The following is a 17,416-nucleotide window of genomic DNA, read 5'->3' on the forward strand; positions in this document are numbered from 1 at the left end:
TTAAATTTTAGAAACTCTGCACTTCCGGTGGTTTTTTGCTCGTTTAGAGTATCACACACAGAAATCTGACTAGTGTGGTGCTCTAAAGGTTTAGCCGTCATTTTGTTGCGTTTCATTTCGTTTCGTTTCGCAAGCCTTCCTTTCACTTTCAGCATGGAAGCAAAACCTTCAACGTTAAATCCCTCCAGACTTGGAGTACCTGTCATTTTTCTCAACCTTTATCAACAGGATTGATTACGTCTTAAAACTGACCAAAAACCAAAACAAAGAAAAAACTGAAATCAGACTGTTAACTCCGTCACAGATAGCGAAACTCACACAGAGCGTGACAAGTTACCTGCAACATGATATGTCTGATATCGCGTGCTCGATACTTTCACTTTCGAGTACCGCTTTCGTTTTGAATCGATGACTTTGAATTTGCATCATGTCAAAACATTTCGGTGCTTTAGGACTGTACTTACTATGGTATATCGTCGTAGAGGGTAAGTCTTTTCAGTCTCTTTGTTGCAGACAATTAATGAGATATCCGACCTTCATATGCATGTGCACGGCAGCAGAGGAATTTCCAGACAAATTATCATGATTATAAACAGGAAACGTGCAACAAGCCTAAACCGGCCAACCACAATTTGGAAACTATATTCAAGAGCCAGAAAGTATCTACTGCTATCCCACCGAAATTTTTGAAAAGGAAAAAGCAGCATTTGGGGCGTTTTTTGGACCATATTTACGGTCGTAAATGGTTTGTCGTTGTTCGGTATTATGATTTGGATGAACCCGCAGTAATTCAACTGACACGAAATTTAATCACACCGGACCAGATTTTGAAATTCACATTAAGTATGCCTGCATTGCGATTCAAACCCAACCTTACGTTGAAATCAACTATCAAAGGGCCCTATGAGTCAGCTCGTGAATAAGAAAAATTTCTAGAGAAATACTCATTGAAATAGGCTGCAGAATAGAAATCGGGGGGGGGGGGGGGGTGACAGGGGCTGACACTTCGGAGTGGGGCTGACACTTCAGACTAGCAAGGACGTCGATCGAAGATTAAACTGTGACTCTGTGGAGTGTTTTGGCGAAGAAATGCGCGCGAGAGAGAGACACGCGAGGGTACTTTCACCCGCCTGCCACGCAGACAGTGACTGGGCTGTAAATGACTCCAGTCCAGTCGAAAGTTGCTGTACCGATTCAAATGCAATCTACTCGGCGTGGCGGGCGATTCCTAAGCTTCTCCTCAAGTGGCCCCTTCAGCTGAGGATTCTTCGGTCCACTATTCAAAGAATACCCCTTTGGTTTATTAAGAGTGCCTGACTGTAACTTTCGAGAATCGCTGGCCAAGCTTGAAAAATCGAAACTCCTGATAATTTGCCTGAAGTTTACTTTTGGGGAACTATCTTCGAAAATATTATTTGAATGTTCTGGAAATTTTTAGTTTTCGAGAATTTTGGAGAAAACGAAATAACGGGTTTTGCCTCATTAATTATGCAAAAATCTCACTCAAAATTAGCCAAGTTCAATACGCTTGTGTTGAAACAGTACGCAACGCTAGAAAGCGAGGTTGGTTTTGAATAAGAGCATAACTCACCTACTTTCTATCAATGGGACCTATGTAAACTTTTGTAGAACTTTGGAGGGTTTTATGGCTCTTTGAAAAATTGACATTTTGAGGACTTCGCGATGAGGCGAAAATTGAGTAAGTTCGAAGGTTTAAAATGCATCTTGGTATGTCAGGTATCGACTCGAGAGGAACATTGTGATAAAGCTTAGGTCTTCGTCTTTAATAATACGAAATAAAAAATCTGGGCAATCAATGCACGCGCTGACGAAAACCAAAGTTAGCGAGGCTTCGTTAACAAATTTGCATAATTCGCAACTGTTGAGAAAATGCTATGTTGTGGCGACTCGGTGAAAACATTGACCCAGGCTATCTTCAAATGGTTATTTTACCCCACATTGCATTTGTCTGTTTCTCTTTCTTGTTTAACAACGTGGTAGAAAAGGTCTGGAAAAAAAATGCGTGATCGGAAGAGAAAATATTCGTCAAATTCTGGTGGGAAATTTGCATAATGCAAATCTTTCTGCAAAGGAATCTGATTGGGAAGGTTTCGTTAAGAGACCATTTGACCGAAACACCCCACATATAAGGAGTCAAAACAACGTTTAATAATTCGATTTTAACCAATTATTGTCGAATCTTAACCTTTAAATTAATAGTGCCAAACTGATATTCGCTATTGCGTTACCTGCGTCACGTCAGTAGCTGTCGATAAGTCTTAGAATATAATGCCCACAAACCAACTTGTGCTGCGAAATTGTCAATTACAACAACTAGAAAAAAGACCTTTATTTACTGGCATATGAGTGGTTTTGATAAAAATAAAACGTTCACATGACACTTGAATCACGTTTAAAAGATACATGCTTGTCAAATGAGATGCGAAAGTTGGACACAGGGTCGGTCAAAGTGAATATTTTTACAGCGGTTACCAATAACACGCGACCTACGGCATTCAAAAGTGTCGGATAAAGTCGCGTTTTGGTGGACGTCAATCAAAGAAAAGCCGTTGAAATTATGTTGAATTCTGACAAGATTCCAAGGTAACCCTGCAAGAAACTAAGAATTTTACCTCGCTAAGATATAGTAAACTTTATTTAAATTGATTCTCCAGCCAGATAAAGCGCAAATAAAAGGTATTTTTGAATTAAAAAAATTCGATTTTCACTGCACGTGATAATTTGCTCACTTGCACGCATCGCTGATTTAATTGTCAGGTGTAGCGATTTCAAATGTTTTATAAAAAAAACTGCTTCGTCTAAACAATGCCCATTTTTTTAGATAATCTTGCTTGGAAATCAACTTTCCTTAAGTTTATCATCCGTCAGCGGATAAAACTGTCCATTTCTTCGTTCTGTTGCCTTGAAATGTTCTAAGAATTCAAAACAATTTCAACGGCTTTTTTTTTGATTGACGTCCACCAAAACGCAACTTTATCGGAGTCTTTTTAAGGCGATAGGTCGCGTGTTATTGGTAACCGCTGTAATTAAATCAAGTTTGTTTACTGGAATGCATGCTTTTTCAAATAGCTAGTCCAACCTTCTTCAGTGGCCTTCCAAATAATGATCACCCAGAATTTGGTCAGTCAAAAAAACTCTTAATTCGTGTTGTATGATACTGTACCTTCGCAAGTGACTGAAAAACAATGTCAGCTGGCACCCCATTTTTTAACGTAATTAAATATCACACATGCACGGATTCACGCTTCAAAAAGCCTGTGTACCAATTTCCGTTTAACAAAATAATAACCTACCTACAGTCCACATTGGCTTTAGGGCATGCATTTATCTTTGTCGAATGTCAACAACAGAAACACGGGTATCTCAGTGACACTGTATACACGCAATGTCTACTGCATACATCACAGGTAGCCGAAGCTCTATGACCTTTGTTTGACCTTTATATTTTGATGTCACGATGAGTGTTACGCAATGGCGTAAATCATTTCGGTTTGTATGGGAATTTACGAACGTGTTTTGGAGTTGAAAGTAAAGGGCATAAATTGAACAAAAATTGCTTACCTTGTCTCCTTGATCTCTTGCCAGTGTTTGTGCGCCATATTTTGGCCATTTTAGTACGATTCCAGTGGGTTTTTAAAGGTTTGCTGAAAATTTTCCTCTCTCTATACGATATCGCACTATAGATATATATCCCCAAAATCGTGGTCACTTTGGTAGCAATAGTATTCTTTGAAATAAATTGCAACGTTAACAACGCGGTCATTATAAAATACGAGTCGCAGACGAAGAACTGCGGACCACGGGGTGGGCATAAAGTTCGTATTAGGATAGGAGGACTATGGACTACGGACTATGGACTGACTGCACGCCCTACAGTTTACATTGGCTGTAGGGCACGCATTTATCTTTGTCGAATGTCAACAACAGAAACACGGGTATCTCAGTGACACTGTATACACGAAATGTCTCCTGCATACATGTCTATGTACGACATCTAGATGATTGTGCACGTGGGCTCATTGGCTGATCACGATCATGATCATCAAACATCCTTTTGCGAATTTAATCACGCCAGTTTTCACCATATCGAACCCTGAGATGAACGCTTAAAACTAAAATGACGGCTCTCTTCAGCGCGTATTAAAAATCCAGCTGTTTCGCTGAGATAAAGCAAGATTTTATGTTTGCACTGTCGATCTTCACTATTTTATTCCAAGTGGGGTTAGTCCTTGTTTTGTTTCTAAAAAAAAAAAAAAAACAATAAAGGGACAAAAACAACTACCGAAACTTGATTTGATACATATTAAACTTACTGAGAATGAATACAAGAAAGATATGATTTTCAGACTTCAGTTCTCCTTTAAACACAGTCAGTAGTCCGTAGTCCGTAGTCCAAAGTCCATCGCTTACTTTAGTTTCTCTTTTGTACCCAGTCCGTTGTCTGCAGTTCTTTGTCCGAGACGCAGACTTTATACTGACCTCATTGTTGACGTTGCAACGAAAACTATTGCTACTGAAGTGACCAACCTTTTGGGGACATATATAGCAGGATATAGAGCGAGGAAAATGTTCAGCAAACCTTTAAATACCCACTGGAATCGTACTAAAATGGCCAAAATATGGCGCACAAACACTGGCAAGAGATCAAGGAGACAAGGTAAGCAATTTTTGTTCAATTTATGCCCTATATTTTCGACTCCAAAACACGTTCGTAAATTCCCATACAAACCGAAATGATTTACGCCATTGCGTAACACTCATCGTGACATCAAAATATAAAGGTCAAACAAAGGTCATAGAGCTTCGGCTACCTGTGATGTATGCAGTAGACATTGCGTGTATACAGTGTCACTGAGACACCCGTGTTTCTGTTGTTGACATTCGACAGAGATAAATGCATGCCCTACAGCCAATGTGGACTGTAGGTAGGTTATTATTTTGTTAAACGAAAATTGGCACACAGGTTTTGAAGCGTGTATCCGTGCATGTGTGATATTTCATACCAGTAATTACGTTAAAATATGGCGTGCCAGCTGACATTGTTTTTCAGTCACTTGGGAAGGTACAGTATCAAACAACACGAACAGAGTTTTTTTGACTGACCAAATTCTGGGTGATCATTATTTGGAAGGCCACTGAAGAAGGTTGTACTAGCTATTTGAAAAAGCATGCATTCCAGTAAACAAACTTGATTTAATTAAAAATATTCACTTTGACCGACCCTGTGTCCAACTTTCGCATCTCATTTGACAAGCATGTATCTTTTAAACGTGATTCAAGTGTCATGTAAACGTTTTATTTTTATCAAAACCACTCATATGCCAGTAAATAAAGGTCTTTTTTCTAGTTGTTGTAATTGACAATTTCGCAGCACAAGTTGGTTTGTCGGCTTTATATTCTAAGACTTATCGACAGCTACTGACGTGACGCAGGTAACGCAATAGCGAATATCAGTTTGGCATTATTAATTTAAAGGTTAAGATTCGACAATAATTGGTTAAAATCGAATTATTAAACGTTGTTTTGACTCCTTATATGTGGGGTGTTTCGGTCAAATGGTCTCTTAACGAAACCTTCCCAATCAGATTCCTTTGCAGAAAGATTTATTGGAAGATTTGCATTATGCAAATTTCCCACCAGAATTTGACGAATATTTTCTTTTCCGATCACGCATTGTTTTTCCAGACCTTTTCTACCACGTTATTAAACGAGAAAGAGAAACAGACAAATGCAATGTGGGGTAAAATAACCATTTGAAGATAGCCTGGGTCAATGTTTTCACCGAGTCGCCACAACATAGCATTTTCTCAACAGTTGCGAATTATGCAAATTTGTTAACGAAGCCTCGCTAACTTTGGTTTTCGTCAGCGCGTGCATTGATTGCCCAGATTTTTTATTTCGTATTATTAAAGACGAAGACCCAAGCTTCATCACAATGTTCCTCTCGAGTCGATACCTGACATACCAAGATGCATTTTAAACCTTCAAACTTACTCAATTTTCGCCAAAACGCGAAGTCCTCAAAATGTCAATTTTTCAAAGAGCCATAAAACCCTCCAAAGTTCTACAAAAGTTTACATAGGTCCCATTGATAGAAAGTAGGTGAGTTATGCACTTATTCAAAACCGACCTCGCTTTCTAGCGTTGCGTACTGTTTCAACACAAGCGTATTGAACTTGGCTAATTTTGAGTGAGATTTTTGCATAATTAATGAGGCAAAACCCGTTATTTCGTTTTCTCCAAAATTCTCGAAAACTAAAAATTTCCAGAACATTCAAATAATATTTTCGAAGATAGTTCCCCAAAAGTAAACTTCAGGCAAATTATCAGGAGTTTCGATTTTTCAAGCTTGGCCAGCGATTCTCGAAAGTTACAGTCAGGCACTCTTAATAACCTTTCTTTTAGATCAGCAACAGGTCAGCGATCTTTCTCGTATAGGGCTGCTCAGCTCTGGAATGACCTTCCAGAAAGTTTAGCAAACATAGAGTCATTTGATGTTTTTAAGAACGCGATTAAAGGACGTGCCCTTGACGAGTTTCTAAACCATTGACACTTAATAGGTGAGATTATGCATATTTTAAGTTTTTAAGTAATATGGTAATGTTTTATCACTTTTAAACGTTAAATTTTAGATTTCAATTGTTTATATTAGATTTTATTGTAATTGGTCTGTGAAAACTCACTTTGATTGAATGTGCCAATAAAGCTATTATTATTGTTATATTATTATTTTGAAGATGAAGTCGATTAAGTTTATATTTAAACTAGGAGTTTCAATATGAAAGAAATTGCTGGCATTAGAGCTGGAAAAAAATATTCACCATTCAATATGAAATGAGAAATAAAAGTAGAGTATCTCCCCATGTAAAGGAATTCAAGAGGGTCTTGGATTCCAGATGCCGTACCATGGATTCCGGATTACAATGACTGGATTTCGGATTCCATGTCTGGATTCCAGATACCATATTTCAGCTGGAATCCGGATTCCAAAAGTTTTAACTCGGCAATAATGGTGTTGACAGGCCTGCGTGACTCTCATGTGCGTGTTTTAGCCCAAGTAAAAGTTTTTTTCCCTCACGGGTATAACTTTTGGAGAACACCCTTTTCTCTATGAAATGAGCGGTGCCCCCTGTACATTTTCTGGATTTTCTTCTTATTAACCATTTATGATTTGGAGGATTTAACAATGTTGCCAGTTCTGCCACAAGCCAAAAAGGTCTTCAACTCTCTCGATCCTCCGCAAAGGTTCCTTCATAAAAATAGGAGCGAAAAATCGCAAATGGGAAGAAAAACGGAATCACTTCACTCTCGCCAGTCCCTTGTTTGTCTCTGCTCCTCTCTTTTTTTTTTTATTTGTCTCTGGAGTGCGAAAGAGACCTTTGCAGAAGAGAGAAGGTCCCCAACAAGAAAGCATTGTACATGTGTCCTTTTTTTAAAGGTGGAACGCCGTATTGATAAGTATTATCAGGGGCCATAACCAGGGTTATGGCTCCTGGTATTATATTTATCCAGTTTTTAAAAAATAGCTTGTTTTTGTGCTGGGGGAGGGGTCGAGGAAGGGGGTGCCTAGGGGTAGAGAGGAAACGGAGTACTGGGAGTCGGTTGTGGCTTTGAAAAACTCGTATTATATTCCAGATTACAAAGGAAACTGGGTTCCGACTGGATTATGGATTCCAATGACTGGATTACGGATTCCAGGCTCTGGATTCCGGATTCCAAACTCAAAAATATGTCGGATTCCAGATTCCGGGTCCCCTTTTATGGGGCGAAATACGAAATGAGATATAAAAGTAGAGTAAGCCCACGAATGAGAAATATCGGCGTTTTCGATATTTTATGCTGTAAATTTCTTCAAAAATCGCCAACCTATGGAGCTTCATTTATGACAAAACGTCTGCGCGGAACTCAAAGGAAGTAGCAGACGTCCGCGCACAAGATTACGGCGTGTATTTAATGCACATGTGCTCGAGTGCTGGTTATTCGAAAAACTTTACGTGTAATAATATAAGCAGTCCAAACTTACCTGAAGGAACATCGAGGGCCTTTAACTGTTTTGTGGGGGTGTTCAGTTAACGATTTGTAGACAGTCTTCAGAAACAGGGTATGACGTAAATTTTTAGTATTAATTTGAAAGGCCAAAAATGCTGATAGCTTGCAAGTTTGTGATGGATTGGATGGAAATGGAAGTCGTTGCTTTTTTTTATGACTGGCTGCAGCTCATTCTTCGTTTGAAATTCACTTGATATCGCGCGCGCCCTCTTGCGTGGTCCACATACAATACATGTGAAGGGGCCAAAAAACCATTGCTCCAACGCGCTGTATCTTGTTCTTTAATGTCAAATGTTCGTTAATTACATAAAGAAAAACGATGCGGTAAAACGTTGCTATATGCGATAATCGATGCGATTGCTCGAAAAATGAACAAGGAAAATAAAAGTTACTACAGCAAAAGGACGAACCAAAAGACAAGAACATAGAAATAACAAAATAAGCAGAAATGACGAGCTAAAATAATACTTACAAACGTTATATGGCCTTTAAAACGGACAAACGAAGCGATGTAGAAAAAACGCAAAAAACTTAAACTGTATTTATTGGAGTAAAAATGGTATGTACCCTTTACTCTTCTTCAACCTAAATTCTTGCGTGTCTTGTTTAATTATAATAGAATACAACAAAGGAATGGAAGACAAATATTTATATTAAGTATCGGGACGCGAAGAAGGTTGCTTCAAATACCACGATATTATTATTATTATCTTTTTCTTCAAAAATAGAATAGAAAAAACAACTCACTCTATTTAAGTGTCAATGTATTTAGCGCAGAGCGTTAATTGGCGACACTTTCCAGATCGAATTGGAATTTAGAAGTGTTGGTTTTCGAGGAAAGGGGGGAACCCATGGGGAAACCGGAGTACCCGGAGGAATACCTCTCGGAGCAAGGACGAGAACCAACAACAAACTCAACCCACATATATGACGGCGGGTCCAGGAATCGTACCCGCGTCACATTGGTGGCATTAGTACAGCATCAGCAGGAACGCCTTACTACAAACAAATAAATCAGTCTGACACTGTATAAAATGACTTTAAACACATGAAAAGAAAAACAGGTGTGTGTCGAAAGTCATGTTACACAGTGTTAGACTGATTTATTTATTTGTACTAAGGCTTTCCTGGCTTCGGAATGCTTCTGTTACTGATGTTGTACTAATCCCGTTTCGGGATTTAGAAGCCATGAAACACACGTATACCTCGAAAAGAAAACGTCCTGTGGAATGGTCTGCGGATGATGCTACTACCCACTTTGAAAAGTGGCCGCCACGTTGCCAGCGTGGTTGCCTCAATGGTGTAGTGGTAATCACGCCCGACTAGCATCCGGGGACTAAGACGTGGGTTCAACTCCTGCTCGGGACAATATATATATTTTTTTCATGTGAGGTGTGCGTCGACAGTCATGTTACATTATTACACTGATTTATTTATTTGTGCTAAGACTAATCCCACCAATGTGACCCTTAGTCTGACTACGTTCTCCATACTACCGTCTCCTTTACTGACGATTCGATTCTCAAACCTCTCTATTCTGCCAATTTCCAGGAAGTGTCACCGAGGGAAGAAACTTGTACATTTCCAGTGCATCGGGTAACGACAGCTGGTCATGTGATTGGTCAAACCCTTGTGAAACTATTGGGCGTGCTGTCTCGCTCGCGTCAGATGGGGATAGCATTTACTTAGATGGGACGGACACTGACAAACGTCGCTACACTTGTCAATCAGGAGTGTCGGAGCATCCGGGAATTTACATAAACAAGAGTCTCTCTCTGATAGGATATGGCCGTCCCATGCCTCAGATTCGATGCTTGGAAGGAACAGGCTTCGATTTTAACGGTTCTGACTGTGCGGAACAAATGAATGTTACTTTATCTGGACTGTTCGTGAATGAAAGTTTTTTAAGCTTCCAAGACTGTTCTGCTAAGATCGATGGCTGTAAATTCGAAGGCAGTAAACATGGTGTGGAGTTCGTAAAAAGTAGTAAGATGAGTTGGGACATTCAAATTTCAAATTCTACTTTTTCTAAAGGTAGGCAGTGTATCTCAATTGCTCTCAACGGCACAAATAACACAACACAGAGTACCCAAGTATTGTTCACGTTGACAAATTCCACTTTTGAGGGAAATGTCTTGTCAGATAACGGGACATGTATCTCGTTCATCAAATCGTCTAACACTAAAGATTCTGTAAGCTGTGACATCACCCTCGAAAATGTAAGATTTTCTCGCAACTGGTTCACTTCTAATGGACTCTTTATTCTAAAGATGGACGGTGGCAACCAGAAGATCCACCTTCTCAACGTGACATTTCATGGAAACAGCCCATTACCTAGACGAGATGTTCTCAGTACAATTGACGGTGACAGTGAATTCGTCGTTAATAGTAAGTCCTCTGTACTTATTTTCATCAACTCGAGCAATTTTACAAGTCAAACTGCACGAGCATTCAATGTCAGTGCATCAAATGTCTCATTCCAAGTTACAAACTCCAGTTTTTGGGGCCACAGAGTGAAAGGAAATGGCGGAGTAATATCGTTGAGAGGAACTGATCTTCACAAGCTAATTGTTTTTGGTTCTTCGTTTGTTAATACGACAGCTGCGCAAGGTGGGGTGATAAACATCGAATGCACCAGAGTTTATAACGTCAGCTTTCAAGACAGCAATTTTACAGGAAACAAGGCCACGAATGGAGAAGGAGGGGCAGTTTACATTTATTCACCCGGTTGGGTCTGGAACAATGCTGAATATTCAACAAAGGACAGAAGTAAATCAAGAAAAAGTATCGATCTAGATCTTCTTCGAATCAGCATCAACAAATGCCACTTTAACAATGCTTACAGTGCCTTAGAGGGTGGTGCCGTTTGCATTTATGTTGTTAAGGCTTCTGTGCAGCTGAGGCACTCCTCGTTTACCAACTGCACTGCTATAGATGAACACGGTAGAGGTGGAGGTGGAGGTGCAGGCGTTTTCATATACTCGGGTCTACCCTCGCTCGAACTAGAGTCAAACTACGAGTTGTTCTTAAATGTTGAAAGTTCGTTTTTCATGGAATGTACTTCGGACGCCCCATTTGTGTTTGGCGGAGCATTAGCAGCCTTTTATAAAACACAAGTAGAGCTGAGTATCAATAACAGCTTTTTTATATCTAATTATGGTGGCGCTCTGCTCATTGACGACCATGGTAAAAAGTGGACACAAAAAAGTAACGTGACAATAGAAAACTCGCTCTTTTTAAACAACATTGGAAACGTGAGCCAGAATGCCGTCGGTGCGGTTGTTATATTAGTATATAACCACAGCATAGTTATTCTTAAAAACGTGACCATGGAATCGAATGGACTAGTTGGCTCTGGCGGCGCTGCTACATTCGGTTCTAACTTTACCTTAAAAATATATCTGTGTCGATTTTTGCAGAACGTAGCTCATGAATTTGGTGGAGCGATTTATACCTTCGATTTGAACTTACTTCTTGTGCAGGATTCCCTTTTTGACGGCAATTTTGTTCCTTTGGACTTAAAACAACCTCAGAAAGTTGGAGGTGCATTATGTGTTAGCCAAAGGGCTCCAATTTCATTTTCCACGGTTATTTTAATCTTCAACACAACCTTCAGTAATTGTTCCAGTGGAAACAGCGGCGGTGCATTATACCTGAGTCATATTGGAAATCTCCATCTTGAATTAAAAGACAGTCTCTTCATCGATAATACTGTCTTTACTGAATTTGGAGGTGCTATATTCCTTTCACTCTCTCCAGATACATTAAAAAATCCAGGATGCATTCAGAAAGATACGATCAGTCAGATCAATAGTGCTGAAGACTTCCCCTCGTGGGATTACAAGAGTCATCTGGCGTTTGAAAGTACAACGTTTGAGAGAAATGCTGCAGTTTCGGGTGGCGCTCTGCATTTAAATAATGGAAAAGCAATATTTTACAATTGCTCTTTCATTGACAATTTTTCAACGACACAACAGGGGCATATATACACCGTGCCTGGATCAGCGAGTCTTGTTATACTAGACAGTGTTTTCCGCCAAACCGTAAAGGAGCGACTCCTACCACAGGTTAACTACTCTCAGGCCTCCTTTATCCACGCAGAAAGTTCGGGAGCACTAAAACTGTACAATACGACATTGGACGCTACACCCTATGGCGGTAACAGTCCCCTTATGCAAGTAAGAAACGGTAGACTGATAGATCTTGGAAACAACAATATGACGGCTTTTAACTGTCCCGTTGGAAGTCAAATGGAAATTTTTAATTTCACTACTCAAGTCACAACTTACGTGAACAACGTACCCTGCAGATTTAAACTCTTAACTCTTGAGTTTAGGTGTTCAGCTTGCGCAGGAAATTCCTACAGTCTGCAGCGCGGTCGAGCACTCGGCTCCCAATTAGTACCAGGATTTCAATGTCTTGTATGTCCTTTTGGAGCAAATTGCTCTCAAAATATTATCGCCCAACCCAACTTTTGGGGATTTAAAGAAAAAGTCACTCCAGCACTCACGTTCACCTTGTGCCCCTTGGGTTATTGTCGTCCTCCTATGGAAACAGACTTTCCTGAATACAATGGTTGCCAGGGTAACCGTTCTGGTGAACTTTGTGGAAAGTGTATTGAGACTTACACAGAGACACTTTACTCTACAAACTGCAGACCATCACGTAAGTGCAAGGATAACTGGTTTTGGCCCGTGATTTTGGTTTACGTCTCGCTCATGGCGTTTTATTTCACATTTAAGCCTCCTGTTGTGTATTGGATCGAACGTCAAATCCTTTGGTTTAAGGAACGTGAACCCGCGAATCTGGCTGAAAATAACTTCGACCGAGGCTATCTTAAGATTCTCTTTTACTTCTACCAGGCAGCAAACCTTCTCCTCATCTCCGACTCAGCACAACATGTTCTTCAAACTAAATTCATCGAGCCTTTGATCGGACTGTTCAACTTTCAGCCAAAATTCTCTTCCACTGGATTCATTTGTCCTCTCCCTGGCCTTACGGCAGTAACAAAACAGCTATTTTCTGCATCGCACGTGTTTGCCACATTATTCATGATTGGGGCCTACTATATTTTCAGTTGGGGAGTTCACAAGTTCCGAGGTCAAGTAACCCCACTTGCCGGTCCTTATATTGGCGGCGTTTTACAAACTGTGTTGCTAGGATACACAACTCTGGCCTCTGTCAGCCTTAATCTGCTGCGCTGTGTTTCCATCGGCTCACAGCAGCGCTTGTTCTACGATGGGAACCAAAAATGTTTTCAGTGGTGGCGAAACCCTTTGATTGTTTTTATTGTTACATCTTTTGTACCTTTTGTGTTTGTCTTGCTTTGGGGTTCCCTCAAGCTGTACAACAGAACTGTTTCTGTTGGAAGCTTTCTTCTAGCCTGCTTTTTTCCGTTACCTTCTTTACTTTACTGGTCGTACGTCTACTTGTTTTGTGGAGCAAGAAATGCTGCCACCGTCGCCGACACGCGCTCAAGCCAGATGTCAAGAATTTCTGTGGAGAAGGTTCTTTACGACTCTTTCAAGAGGCCTGAAAATGGCAGAAGCCTTTCTTTGAGCTGGGAAAGTGTAATGATCGGCCGCCGTCTGATCCTGGTTGTGTTGAGGACCTTTATCAGTGATCCAATGACTCGTCTACTCCTGATGAGTTTATTTTGTGTTTTCTTTCTTCTTCACCACGCCTTGTCTCAACCGTTTCGTGATAGGATTGCTAACATAGCAGAAACTGTTTCGCTAATGTCTCTTGTTGTCTTGGCCCTTGTAAACGTATTCTTTGCTTCTTTCTTTTCGTTGGCAGTTCCACTTAACGATCATTTTTCGTCTTGGTCGCGTGCCTGTCAAGTAGTGGAAATCATCCTTCTTGTTGCTGTCCCATCCGTATTTGGTCTTCTTGTGGTGGCTGCTGTTTTATCGCAGTTGTGTCGGCTAACTGTTATGGTTTGTCGTAGGTTGTATTATTTGTGTCGGGTTTGTTTCAGTTGGTGTCGCTGAAAAAAGGATGACGAGTTGAGACCAATACTGGATTCAACAAGCTGAGACATTTTATGTTTTCATATTGTGCAGTGCTCCATATTAAAGTGCTTGGAAATTAGCGAATCCAGAGAAAAGTTGCTTTTATAATGTTTTGTTTGCTTATTTGTTTAGATTAGTTTTCTGTTTTGTCTTTGTTGTACCTTATTCTCACTAAATTTCTCGATTTTCGCGATTTTGAACAAATCGCGAAATATAGGACACGTGAAGAATAAACTCGCGAAATTTAATACAATTTTAATGAAATTCAAGCTGTTGTTTTATTACTGTTATTGTAACATGTCTCAGCTTCATGTTTAGGAGTTTTTTTGTTTGATTTTGTCCATCAGTTATCTTCCAGTGCATCACTCTCGCTGTCAAAACTGTCCTCTGCCGCTAAGTTCTTCAAAATCTCAATTGTGCAGTCGTCAAAGTTTCCATCTGTTGGTTCTTTCTAATTGTCTGTCAGTTCTGAGATCAAAGCTACATTCACATCAAAGATTAGAAAAAAATCGCGAAATTTAATACACTCCAATTTTAATTTTCTCTCAAAATCGTGAAATTTAATACTCGCGAAATATGGCGCTCGACTTTTCGCGAAATTTAGTGAGAATAAGGTAATCTGTTCTTGTTTAATGAAGCGAATTTGAAACTTGTTTATGGACTATACGAGGAGGCTTCGACCGAAAGGGATACCTTTTTCAGGGTGGGGATTTCACGAACTGAAGTACAGAAAAGTGTTGGCAAAATTGTCAACTAGTTATTTAAAATATCTAGAACAGACGAACCTAAAAGAGACGCAGTTTTTCTACTGTAGGTATCTGAAAGGGGTACAATTTTGTATGGAAGGTATACGAAAGGGTTATAATGCCTTTCCTGTAGAAAGGGTAAGGGTTTGGACTTCGAAGCGAAGCCTCCGTGTGTAAATTGACTTTCTTTGTGTGTGTTCACAGGCCGTACTCTCCATTAATTTTTTCCTTAGTGCAGTCCTTGGTGGTTCCGTATAAGGAAAAACTGTTCACTCTATCTTGAGAACTGGCCGAGACCACGTACTCAAGATCTCGGCAAACTTTCTCCCAATACGGACCTCCCGGACGGAAAATAACATATATATAATTTGAGGTGAAAGCAGAGGCATGTTTTTATGTCGAGAAAGCCTTGTTGCATAACTCTACAAATGTCTTTAAAGTGAGTCATGATTTGGCATAAAAAGTAGAGAGTACTTTCGATCTTTGATTGGCTCTCTTTGGTTATTTGTATCATTAATCGTAACTCATTAGGAGCCAATGAGGGAATCATAAAACGTTACGAGATAGAGTTTTGGGTGCATTTTTAAATAGTATAATAGTAATAGTAGTTTTTTTAAAGTTTAGTAATGTACTAAAATTGTTGACGTTTCTATTTGTTTTCTTTCTAAATTCTAAATTGCCAAAGCTAGGATCTTGTTAATGATTTGTAGTGGCAAGAGATGTTAAAAGCTGAAATACACATGCTAATTAATAATACTAGCTTGCGTATATTTAGGGGTTGTTTCCGTTGTATCAGCTCTCTTCAGTTTTAGCCAATTTTGTGCTGAAAAACGCCATACAGCTACAAACCTTTAACACGTTAATTTAAAATTGTGATGTAGGCACGGTAAGGGAAAACCATTAGCTCTGCTGGAAGGAGCACCTTAAAATTAGTCAAAAGGCCAAGTTAGAGTCTTGTCTTTTAAAATAGCGAAAATGTAGTTCTGAAATTAAGGAATTTTTTGCAGACGTTTGAAGAAGAAGACAGGTGAAACTTGCCCGCGGTTTCCATACAAATGTCTATAAAATTTTCGGAGTTAACGAAATTATACCTTCGATATTTTAAATTACACGACTCTCAAACTTGATCTTTTTTACCAGCAATGTTAATGGTTTCTCGTCACTTTGCCTTCATAACAATTTTAGATTATTGTTGTAAAGCGAAATGAAAATGGCTTATGTGAAAAATGGTAAATAGATGGTAAAAAGTTCATATGTAAACACCCCCAATCCATCGCACGGAAAAAGATGGCGGCCGTACAGTTTACCACATACCTTGGGAACCTAACAGTCATTGGGCTCATAGAGCGGTTTTCAATTGAGTGTCGGAAGTAATTTCGCGTTTGCTTTGGTTTTGAATTACTTAGCTCTGTGATTGGTTAACAAAACTCGCGCCACTTTCTCAACCAATGGGAATCCAAACCAAAACCAATCGTGTTTTGGCCGCACGCGTTTTCCCGCGCTTGCCACCGGTTACATGTATTTGCTTCGAATTCTGATTGGCTCGTTGTGTTGTTTACATCCGTTGAGATTGGCTAGAGTAATTACTTTGGTTTTGGTTTGGAAACCGCTCTAGAAATCCATACATGTTTTGTGCGATATTGGTACCTCTACTAACACCATTGTGTTTGCTAGGTTGGAGGTTTTTAGAACTTTTCTAGGCGTTTTTATTAGCGCTTTTAGGGTTTTCGTACACTAAGAATTATGGGTAAATGTACCAGTCGCCATCTTTTGTCGGTACGTTGTATTACACGAATACGCCTTAAGTTCCCTATGAATGTAAATCTTACAGAAGTATTCATTGTTATTGAATTGTTAAAGATATTAACTAGTGATAGACAATTCCTTTCCCTTGATATCGTAATTACAAGACTTTGATTGATTCACCCTGACTGAAACTCTTTTCGGAAGGTCTCTCAATATTGAAACATGTAGATTAATGGAAATAATGTGATGGAATATTTTAAGCCTGATGATTAAATGAGAATGATGTATTAATCAGTAAATGACGTAGGCATACTATGAGAAAAACAATCCAAGTGCTCCTATCAGGAGTCGAACCTAAGACCTTCCGATTACTAGTTCGGATGCTCTACCACTGAGCAACTGGAGACTCGTGGGAGCTAAGGCCGTTAAACTAGGTTGATGGGACACTGAAACATCCTGCATACTTCTAGGATTGGAATGTCATGTGTGTCCGGGTCTCCTGTAGTTCAGTGGTAGAGCATCCGAACTAGTAATCGGAATGTCTTAGGTTCGACTCCTTATAGGAACACTCGCGTTTCCCATGGTAGATCATCCCGGCCGCAGTACATCACACTTGGGCTTTAGCTTACCGAGTTAACCAGCAGTTACACTCGATTTGCGATTTGCCAAGGTAAAAAAAATGTGGCGGCAACGGCGCGAATGAAACCTGCGAAGGACAGCTACTCTCACTTTGCGGTTACTTGTTGATGTTAAACCGAGCATCGTGATTGGCCCTTGTACCTTGGGCACCAAAAAATCATTGCAACTTACCACGTCAAATGTCAAGGGCGCTTCGTGTGA

At 39.8% G+C, this 17,416-nt stretch overlaps 1 protein-coding gene across 1 annotated transcript; it reads left to right on the plus strand.

Annotated features, from left to right (window-relative positions):
- Positions 1-389: 389 nt before the first annotated feature.
- LOC146482217 (uncharacterized) lies at positions 390-16,894 on the plus strand. Its single transcript, XM_085107506.1, has 2 exons — positions 390-485; positions 9,622-16,894. Exons 1-2 carry the CDS (start codon positions 428-430, stop codon positions 14,061-14,063), a joined length of 4,500 nt encoding a protein of 1,499 aa, XP_084963632.1. The 5' UTR covers positions 390-427; the 3' UTR covers positions 14,064-16,894.
- Positions 16,895-17,416: the final 522 nt, after the last annotated feature.

Source organism: Pavona decussata, unplaced genomic scaffold (assembly GCF_977016875.1).
Source record: "Pavona decussata unplaced genomic scaffold, jaPavDecu1.1 SCAFFOLD_47, whole genome shotgun sequence".
Taxonomy (NCBI): domain Eukaryota; kingdom Metazoa; phylum Cnidaria; class Anthozoa; order Scleractinia; family Agariciidae; genus Pavona; species Pavona decussata.